General features: G+C 39.2%; 1 protein-coding gene across 1 annotated transcript; it reads right to left on the bottom strand.

The window, feature by feature from the left end:
- Nucleotides 1-5,189: 5,189 nt before the first annotated feature.
- Nucleotides 5,190-6,640, bottom strand: TUSC1 (tumor suppressor candidate 1). Its single transcript, XM_015437096.3, has one exon. It carries the CDS (start codon nt 6,537-6,539, stop codon nt 5,904-5,906), a length of 636 nt encoding a protein of 211 aa, XP_015292582.1. The 5' UTR covers nt 6,540-6,640; the 3' UTR covers nt 5,190-5,903.
- Nucleotides 6,641-11,445: the final 4,805 nt, after the last annotated feature.

Below are 11,445 nucleotides of genomic sequence, written 5' to 3'. Positions count from 1 at the left end.
TGGGAAAATTAAGGTAGTATTTCAATGAACATATTTTGGAGTAAAGAAAACCCTAGTACATTTGCTCAGCATCATGTTATGCAGTGGACTAAGTGTTTATGTCACCAACAAAGTTCATATGTTGAAACTCTATTCCCAATGTGATGGTATTTGGAGGTGTAGCCCCTAGGAGATAATTAGGTCATAAGACCAGAGCCCTAAGAATGAGATTAGTGACCATATATGGAAAGAGGAGACCAGAGCTCTCTGTTTCAGATATTGAGGTTAAAATAAGCAGTCTGCAACCCGGAAGAGGGCCCTCACTGGAACCCTAGTCTACTGGCATGCTCATCTCATATTTCCAGGCTCCAAAACAGTGAGAAATAAATTTATCTTGTTTATAAGCCACCTAGTTTATGATATTTTGTTATAGCAGTCCCATCTAATTAAGATATCCTATCTTGTTGTCGTATTTTATCTCCTTCCGGTTTTGAACCAGCCGTCTTCAACTCTTTGTTTCTGTGCTCATTCTATTTCTAAGCACATTCCTTCTTTTTTTGTATGTTATTTTAAACAACATACTTAGAAACGTAAGGAATCAGCAAAGGACATATTAATACAACTTAGTATCATTAACATTAATATGTGATCATTGCAATTTATTTAAAATATTGAAAATTTTTAAATATAATAGGATTATAATAGTATTCTACTATCCACCAGTAAAGCTTCCAGAACTTTTGAAGACCAAGTTTAATCTTGGAATTAGTTGAATCCTGAAATGTAGCACAGTGAAAGTTAACACACAGAAATTAGTTATGTTTAAAGAAATTGTAATTAACAGACTGATACTGAGAAGGATAGCACAAGTAAATAGGTATAAACTATATTGTTTTATCATACAAGTATATTTAAGTGTACTAATTATACTCTGAAAAACTGAAGCATCCCTACACATGTACATATTCAAGAGGGCAAGTAAAGAGGTCATAGCCTTCTCTATAGCACAATATTTAGCAAAATTTAAATTTTGTTTAGGGTTGATCAACAAATTGATTTTCAATCACTCACAAGCCAAATGTTTACGTTTTAGAGTTAAATGGTTCTATTAGACTTAATTATTGAGCATTCACATTCAATTTTGGTTAACTATTCTTAATAAATGAATGAAGAATACTCAACTAGCATGCTATGTAAGATGTGAATTTCTTCAAAGTTGTTGACAAAAAAAGTTTAAAGGATGGTGGGCTAAAACCTGTAAGGTCTCTTTCAGCTATAAAAGTTGTAGAATTGTGGTACATAATAGATAAGACGAACAAAATACGTTTCCCCTCAAGTTTTTCATTTAGATATACACACATAATAGAATAATGCTTACTACTTATAGGCTCTAAACCCCATATATTTATAATATACAATTTTAACAGATAGTTCATACTTACAGGGATGTCCTATACAAAATTTACTAGCTATATTTCCTTACTTATTTTAAATACAAAACAATATCTGATGTTTTGTATTCATAAGAATAGTGCATAGGTGAATTTAAAAAGTCAGATTTTTTTTTCAGTCTACAAAGCAATCATACTATATTTTTATTTTTAACTACATTATGTAGTTTCAAATATACTATACTAAGACATAAAATATTTTAAAATTCTAAATAGATGACAGCCTCCATTTAAGGTGGTTGTCCATAAAAATCTGTTCTCCCATTCTTCTGTTATAATGAAATTATAGCTGGACCAAAGATTATACAACTTAATTACATTTTTTAGCCTCCTTTGAAGTTGAATGGTGATGTAATGATGTTGTACTGACAGAACGTGAGGGGAGAGATTTATGTCATTTTCAGATCTGGGTATGCTGCCTCTCATTTCTAGTTACTATTCTCATAGACTGAAACCTGGGTATGGTAATCTGTTTCTACCATACAGGTGAAGCAAAGGCAAGGCAGAGGCACAACACAGAAGGAGTCTGAGACCACAAATGATCATATGGGCACAGCTTCCTGACATCCTTAAGCACCCTAATTAGAGTATTTTGTTAGAGAAAAAATAGTTGTTTTTTATAGCTACTTAATTGTTGGGTTTCTTTTTATAGCAACAGTCTTCACCATAACTAATGACAAAGTCAATAAGTTTAAAATACAATAGAGGTTACATGCTTAAAATGATACAAATTAGAGTTAAAGAAAATACAGAAAAATGTAAGGTCAAGGAAATTGTGTATCAATTCTAATAGGGGCAAATAATGGATTGGATAAGAGAATTAAATGATTTAAGAAAAATGTTAGGCTTTACCCAATTATCAGGAATAAGATTAGCTTACAAAATACCATAATTAAATGACTTTTTAAAGCTTTTTAATATACATTATCACTTTTACACCAATGGAAAAGGATACTATGCATTGAAAATTCATATATATATATATACTACTTACGTATCTGGTGACACATTAGATACTCAAAAAATAAGTTTATACTAGAAAAAATTAGAATTTTTAATCAATTCATCACTAAATAGAAATATAAAAAATTTTGCCATTCATGAAGATTTTCCAAACATTTTGTGACAAATTCTCAGTAAAAATCTATCCTTTTGCTAAAAATCTAGCAAAAGAGAAAATGGTCTTTTGGCACTGGGATCAAGGGCAGGATGCTAATAATTTTTCAGTATATACTGTTAATTTATTAAATACCTTGATATTATCTTTATCATGGCAATACTTGTGAATTGGCAAAACTATGTCTAAGAATATTTAAACATGACAAAAAGTTTCCAAATATTTTTCAAATATTCATAATATTCAAGATGTTTAGCAAAAAAAAGCTTATTCTATGATCTACATAAGTACTCCTTTTATATTGCTTTGATTCATTTTCTAATTTTTGTACAAGATATGATAAAGTGTACTTTTGTGAGTAGCAACCATAAAAAAAAGTTTATTAAAACATGCCAATCCCCCCTCGCTAAATTCACTTGCTAAGAAGATACACGTTTTTGTCACTTATTTCTATAAACTGTAAGCCCTCTTTTCATTGTACAAATAATCTGAAAGAATGAAAAGAAAATGTCATTGTAATCAGGTATGGTACACTGTAGTTTTTGTTTATTTTAGATCAAAATGCACCCTAGATCAAACTAAAATTTCTAGATTAGCGATAAATGTCCTGTTCACTTTTATTGCACTTCATTAATGAATTACACTTGACAACTAAGTAATGAAGAGGATATCATTGTATATATCCTTTCTAAAATCAACTTTAGATTTTAAAGCCTCCTCTACGAGAGGCTTTTCTAAAATCAACTTTACCCAATTCTTTAATTGCTACATATTGTGATATAACAAAACCTCTTTCACATTACTACATGATGCTTTACCAGTTATCAGCAGAGAACTTCATCGAGCTTGAAATAAACATTAGCTTTAACCCAACTTATGAGCATTTTGTTTTCAGAATTTGCAATGCCTTTTAGGAATTATGCTCAAAAGTTACCCTCATTTGTGTGTGTGTGTGTGTGTGTGTGCACACTTACATTCCATTATAAAAATGTTTTCACAAGTAACATTTACAATTTTTAGCATTCATTCATATGTATATAATTTTAAGACAAAAAGTGGCTAGGAACTATGTAAACTAAATAATTTGGTTGGTTAAATATCCCCAATTTTGTGACATGTGGCAATTTTTTTAAAACATATTTCATTATTCTTATTATATAGGTTTTTCTCTCTTCTATTTGCTAAGAAGTAAAAAATGTCAATTTATTCTAAATTTATATATTTTTGCTAATACTTCTAAAGTCATAGAGAAGCAAGATACAGAAAGCAAGGGAAAAGTGTAAGAAAAATATGCATCTACAATTTTCACACTTTGGATTATAATTCTCACAGATATTGAACTTACTTTGAAGCAGGCATTTTGCTTATATTATCTCAATAACATTTTTGTAACATTTTGAGGTAGACCTTACGTTCATTTTACAAATGAAAATACTAAGATTTAAGCCTTAAGTTACAATTTAATAGCAGTAAGGTGGACAAACGTTTTTCTGCTCTCCAATTCCTACTGCCTCCTAAACATGTTTTACAGACATGGGTCTCTTAACAATGGGATGTGTTCTGAGAAATGCATCACTAGGCAATTTCGTTATGTGAACATTACAGTGTACCTACACAAACTTAGAAGGTATACCCTAGTACATACCCAGGCTATATGGTAGAGCCCATTCCTGCTAGGCTACAAGTTTGGAAGCATGTTATTGTACTGAATACTGCTGGCAATTACAACGCAATGGTAGTTGTGTATTTAAACACGTCTACACATAGAAATGTGCAATAAAAATACAGTATAATCTTACGGGCCATCATCATATAAGCAGTCCATACCTAATTGAAATGTCAGTTAGGCAGTACATCACTGTATTTCTTTCACTCTTAGAAAATGAAGTCAAGGGGAATATAACTTATTTTCATATACCTACGTCTTCTCATCAAGTTCCTTATATTTTTTGGCCATAGGAGAAGATTCTAATATTCACATCTGAATATCAATTACCTTTAAGCAAAATACAGTGTCTTCAAAACCCAGAACTAGACAAATCACAAAACTTGTTTTCCTGGTACATTGTTTTGTAATATATAATATTTAAAACTTTTGGACTATGCTATAACTAGTATATTTTATTCCCCTGACAATTCTCTTCATGATTTTTTTCCCATGAAATGTTTTCCATCATTGAAACACTCTTAGACCCATGATTTTTTATCAGGTACAATGGTATCCTCTTCATTACTTAGTTGGCAAAAGTGTTACTAATGAAGCGCAATAAAAGTAATTTTAGGACATTTATCCCTAAACTACTCACTTTTTTGTGCCATTGAAATAACAACTGAGACTTCCATCACTTTGTTGGAGGAGCTTTTGATATACAAGTAATTTATAATTTATTAGAAGTCCTTAGTCAAAATAAGGTAAATTACGTACTAATTAAGCTAATCGAATATTAAAGATTAAAATAACTTTTAGACTATCTAATCTTTAGATTATTTTAAAAGATAACTGTTACATAAATCTAAAAGAACATGATAGTTTACAAAGGACAACTAAAACTACATTTAAATTAGTATATTCACAAAGGTATCTTTTAAAAAAATATAAAAATTTAACACACTTCAAATAATGCTCGTTGGAACCTTTCAGATGATTTTTAATGCACCAGATTTATTGACCATTTCAAAAGATCACGATATAGGCAGATACTTTAAAAATTCTCTGGGGGCAAACAAATCAGTATATATTAGATGTACAGGGACTGCAGCCAAGGCAGGCATGAGTTCCTAGGTTATAAATATCATCTTTATAAAAATTGGGTATTTTATAGGACATCCAAGTAACACCGACTTATAAAAGCAAACACTGTACTTATTAAAATGTTGGCCACATAAGAGAGAATAGCTGAAGGCTTTAGGGGATTGAAGAATGTACAAACTCAACCAATTAAAAACGCATTACTCATCCCTCAGAACCAAAATACAGGGAAAAAAAGTACAACAGGTTCTCACAACATCTAGAAAAGTTCAGGGAACATGAAATGTTTCTTGGCACCCAGTTCTTGCTGTTTTAAAATCCGTCCCTTCCTTGTTGGCTAGGCCTCTCTCCAGGGAAGCTAGCCAGGGCAAGAGGTAGGGGAACTGTACATGTGGGAGGTCCCGAGGGCCCTTGCACCCACTCGACCTCCGCCAAGCGGATGGCCAAGCGCCACCTGTAAGTGTCCGCTGGCGGGGGCGGGAGGGCACCGTCGTCCAAGGTATCCGCGGGCAGGGCGCGGGCCAGGGCGTGCGCGAGGTGGGGGGCGCCGGGAACAGAGGAGGAGGGGCCCGCTCGAGGCCCCGCCTCTCTCTGGCTGCGGCCTCGGCTACAGCCAGGACCCGGAGGGCTCCGAGTCCTGGGAGCGGAAGCCGGAGGCAGGTTCCTGTAGAGGCTGCTCCTCCTTGTCCCCGCTCGTACGTGGTCCCCGCTGCTCGAGGTGCAGCTGCAGCAGGGCCCGGCGGTACATGGCCTCCAGCTTCTCAAGTCGGGCCCTCAGGGCCCTGGGGCTGCCCGGCTCGTCCTCTGGGCCGCTGTCTGTAGCCCTCCGGTTCGTGCTGGCCTCTTCAGGGACCCGGAGCGCCTCCGCGGGCGTCCCGTCGCCGCCTTCGCCGGGGAGCCGCAAAGCCTGACGGAAGAGGCTGCGGTTCTCGCGCTTCAGCCGCCGGTTCTCGAGCCGCAGGCGGGCGTTCTCCTGACGCAGCCGCGCGTTCTGCCGGTCCCACTCGTCCCGCGCACGGATGGCCTCCAAGTGGCTCGCCGCCAGGTCGGCAAACCGCTCTTCCAGCTGCTGTCGGGCGCCGTCCGCGCGGCCTCGCCAGCCCACGCCGCCGCCGCTGCTGCTGTTGCCACCCCCACGAGTCCGGCCCGAGCGGCCTGGCCCTCGGCTGGCCACAGTACCGTCCCCGCCGCAGCAACTCCCGCGCCTAGTGGCGCCACCACGCATGCGCCACATCGGTCCCATCCCAACCGCGCCGCCAGCCCCGCGGGCTGAGGGGCCGCGCGCCCAGGCGCGGGCAAGTTCGGGGCCGGCAGGGCGGCCGGGGTGACGGCGGAGGAGGAGAGGAGGTGGCGGGCGGCGGCTGCTGGCTTAGAGCCAAAGGAGGCCGGGAATTTGCCCAGGCTGAGGCGTGTCCTGTCTCCTGTGGTGGAGCTGCCCCCTGGGCCTGCTATCTCCAGGCTGTGCTGACACACAATTTCTCGGGAAGCGCTTTGCTGTTCAGCTCTCCGGCTGCGCGGGAAAAAGCGTGTATACTCAGCTGAGTTCTGCCAGGGCGCTTCCGTGCATGCCCGGGCACTGCAGGAACAAGCCGTCCTCGCCCGCTCCAGAGCGCAACCAACAGTGCTTTACACGGCATTCTCAAAACTAATGATAATAGAATGATCAGTTCTGGGACAAAGCTATGGGGCAAGTTGAAAAGCTCTAAGTATAAGTACTTCATTTAAAACCCAGTGGTTTAACCCACTCCTATGTTTAATAAAACGTTCAACAGAATTGGGCTGAGCACCTGTCATGGGGTTCCCCAGTGGAAACACCTAACTCTCCAAAGAATGCAGTCAGTTCCCAATTTGTGAACGGCCAGGAATTCACTTTTTAAATTGTTCAGAACTCTATAGAAACTAGGTCATACTTAGTTGACTTGTTCTGGCCAACCCCCAAAACATGAAACAAGATGTGCTCTGTTTATTGAAGAAACTGAATACTTCGTTCCAAAGTTTCTGGGATCAAGTATGAACATCTCATTGAATGAATCATACCTTCTTGTAGGGTCTCAACGTACGTAGTAACTGGATTATTGCAAAGTAATGTAAGAATTAGGTACTGATGCCAGACTCTCTTGAGCAAGATGCCCTAGGAAGAATCTACATATTTAACAAGGTCCCAGAGAATTCTCGGGGTAACCAAAATTTCCAAACCACTGCAGCAAGTAACGAACAAGAAAAACATATAAGTACATACATGGGGTTTTCATTGACCAGTACAAATAAGGGGAAAATACAGTTACTCAATTTTTTTGTATTTTTATTTTGTTACGCAAGATCTTAAGAGACCGCAAACACCAAATGTGTTCTCAATTACCTCATTTTATAACATGAAAAGGAAAGATATAATTTTGGAATTTCAAAAAATATAAATTTAGTTTTAAGGCGGACCATATCATTCTTGAGAGAGTTTCGCTCTTGTTGCCCAGGCTGGAGTGCAGTGGCGCCCTCTCTGCTCACTGCAAACTCCACCTTCCGGGTTCAAGCGACTGAAGAAAGACCATATCATTCTTAATTTACATTAAGGTTGAGGCTGCAAGGCTGCTGTGAGCTGTGATCACACCATTGTACTCCATCCTGGGCGACAAAGGGAGACCTATCTCAAAAAATAAGGGAGGGTGAAGGGATGAAGGGAGGGAGAAAGGGAAGTTTGGAAGAAAAGGAAAGAAAAAAATGTGGAAAAAATTGATCCAATAAAAAGGTATTAACACTCATAAAGATTGTCTTACGTAGCAGTGAACATTTGTCTTATGATTTGTTAATGGAGATTCCACCAATCTTTCAAATACGACATGGAGACAATGTAATTTCTAAGTTGAAAGTGGAGTTGAGACAACAGAGTGATTAAAATGATTAGTACCAAAAGTATATACTTTATTTTAATTTACTTAGAATGATATGTCAAGAATCGTATACTTGAAGATGGAAATTACAACTTTTCTGAGGATGGTAGCACAAACAGTAAAAACTCTTCTCACTATAGTTTGTTAATGGTCTACATATAAAAATATTACTGGGCAAATAATATGTACCTATATATGAAAATGGAAAAAATTTGGAAAATATATGGAACTGATCAAATTTAAAAGAAATGCAAGACTACAATAATACTTAAAAGAAAACATATAGAATAAGTATATAAGTGCTTGATTAGAAAAATAAAAGGTAGATAGATACCTGTGCTGCTTTTTAAGACTGGGGGCTTCTGAACAGTAAAATTGCTTGCTTGCTAGATAGAAGAAAGTCTCAAAGTCCATGCACTTCATTCATGTATTTAGTATTTCTTACAACCACGTCTGAATTATAGCTGTTGAATTTATTGCCCCTTCCTTGTATCCCTCAAACAAGTTGTTCTTTCCAGATGCTGTAGCTGTTATATATTTCTAGATGTTGGCTTGAGAAAGAGGCCCTATGGATTGTTTCTTGTCTTCCTAGTTGATTTCTAATATTATTTTATTATCATGTTCATGTAACTCTCATTTGCCCATTTTGAATCACATTTCTTATAAAGTAAGTCAAACGTTAAGGTAATCTGTGGCACATTCACACTGGAACAAGTCATCCCACATTCAATTTCTCTTTGTTGCTTTTCTGTTTATAATATTCTATAATACTGCACCAAGTGAATTCTGGAAAACAATCAAGTTCAATGAAATAATGATGTTAAACTCAGTAGTCTGGCATTTAGGACTATATACAATGTGGATGACCTGAGTATCTCTGTGCTTACCTTCCATTACTTTTCTGCTGCTCTATTCACTCTCCTACCAAGAGTCCTCACATTCTTTTGTCTAGGAGTTTGGTTGTATTGTATTACTATAGACTGACTACTGTAGGTCCAAAATTCATGAGTTGAACCCCTGACCACCAATGTGTTGGTATTTGGAGATGGAGCTTTGGGAAGTGATAAAGTTTGGATATATGTCCCCACCAAATCTCATGTTGAATTGTAATCCCCAAATTTGGATGTGGGGTCTAGTGGGAGGTGAATGGATCATGGGGCAGATTTCTCATGAATGGCCTAGCACCATCCCCTTGGTGCTATCTTTGCAATTGTGAGTAAGTTCTTGTGAGATCTGGTTGTTTAAAAGTGTCTAGCACCTTCCCCATCTCTTTCTTGCTCCTGTTTTTGCCATGTGAAGTGCCTACTCGCTCTTTGCCTTCCACCATTACTAAAAGCTTCCTGAGACCTCCTGTAAGCAGATGCCAGCACTGGGTTACCTGTACAGCTTGCGGAAGTGTGAGCCAATTTCTTTTCTTAAAAATTACCCGGTCTCTCGGATTTTTTTTTATAGCAATGCAAGAATGGCCTCATACAGAAAATGGGTACCAAGGAGTGGGACATTGCTATAAAGATACCTAAAAATATGGAATCAGCTTTGGAACTGGGTAACAGGCAGAGGGTGGAAGATTTTGGAGGGCTCAGAAGAAGACAGGAAGATGAGGGAAACTTTGGAACTTCTTAGAGACTGGTTTAAATGGTTGTAACTAAAATTCTGATAGTGATATGGACAATGAATCCAGGCTGAGAAGGTCTCAGATGGAAATGAGGATCTTACTGGGAACTGAAGCAAATGTGGCGCGTGTTATGCCTTAGCAAAGAACTTGGTTGCATTGTGCCCTTGCCCAAGGTGTCTGAGGAAGTTTGAATGTGTAAGTGATGATTTAGTGTATCTGGTGGAAGCAATTTCTAAGGAGCAAAGCATTCAAGATGTGGCCTGACTGCTTCTAATGATCTATACATAGATGCAGGAGAAAGTAAAGTAAAGGATGCAGGAGCAAATAAAGTAAAGGAGTAAGTTGGAATATATATTAAAAGGGAAACACAGTTTGGAAAATTTGTAGCCTGGCCATGTGGCAGAGAAAGAAAAAGCTTTTTCAGGAGATGAATTCAAGTGGGATGTGAAGCAACCACTTGCTGGAAAAACGTGCATAACTAAAAAGAAAGCAAGGGCTAATATTCAAGAAAATGGGGAAAAGGTCTAGAAGGCATTTCAGAGACCTTCCCAGCAGCCCCTCCCATCATGGGCCCAGAAACCTAGGAAGAAAGAATGGTTTCCTTCCTCCTGCAAAGAATGGCCCCACTGCCCTGTGCAACCTCCAGACACTACTCTGCACGTTGTGGCTGCTGCAGCTCCATCCTTGACTCAAAGGGCCCCAGGTGCAGCTCAGGCTGCCACTCCAAAGGGTGCAAGCCATAAGCCTTGGTGGTTTCCATGTGGTGTTAGGCCTGCAGGCACACAGAATGAAACAGTTAAGGAGGCTTGGCAGCCTCCACCTGGATATCAGAGGATGTATAAGCAGGGGCAGAACTCTCACGAGGGACCTCTACTAGGGCAATGTGGAGGGGAAATGTGGAGCTGGAGGCCCTACACAGATTCCCCACTGAGGTACTGATTAGTGGAGCTGCGGAAAGAGAGACACAGTCCTCCAGGCCCAGAATGGTAGATCCACTGACAGCTTGCACCCTCAGTGTGGAAAACCTGCAGGCACTGAACAATCTGTGGGAGCAGCTACGGGGATTGTACCCCGCAGTGCCACGGGGGCAGAGCTGCCCAAGGCCTTTTGAGCCTTGCACCAGTGTGCCCTGGATGTGAGACAAGGAGTCAGAGGAGATTATTTTGAAGCTTTAAGATTTAATGACTGCCCTCCTAGGTTTCAAACTAGCATGGGGCCTGTAGCCCCTTTCTTTTGGCAGATTTCTCCCTTGTAGATTGGTAATGTTTACCTAATGCCTATTCCTTTATTGTATTATGGAAGTAACTCGCTTGTTTTGGATTTTCCAGGCTCATAGATGGAAGGGATTTGCCTTGTCTCAGATGAGACTTCAGATTTTTGAGTTAGTGCTGGAATAAGTTAAGACTATGGGGCACTCTTGGGAAGACATGTTGTAGTTTGCAGTGTGAGAAGAACATGGTATTTTGGAGGCCAGTGCTGGAATGATATAGTTTGTATCCATGTCCCTGCCAAATCTCATGTTGGAATTATAATCCCCAATATTGAAAACGGGGCCTGGTGAGAGGTGATTGGATCATGAGGGTGGGTGGATTTATAATGAATGGTTTAGTACCACCCTTTTGATTTTATTCTCACAAGTGTGAGATCTC

Source organism: Macaca fascicularis, chromosome 15 (assembly GCF_037993035.2).
Source record: "Macaca fascicularis isolate 582-1 chromosome 15, T2T-MFA8v1.1".
Classification (NCBI taxonomy): Eukaryota; Metazoa; Chordata; class Mammalia; order Primates; family Cercopithecidae; genus Macaca; species Macaca fascicularis.
The sequence above is the reverse complement of the archived record's forward strand: the minus strand, read 5'-3'. Positions and strand labels throughout refer to the sequence as shown.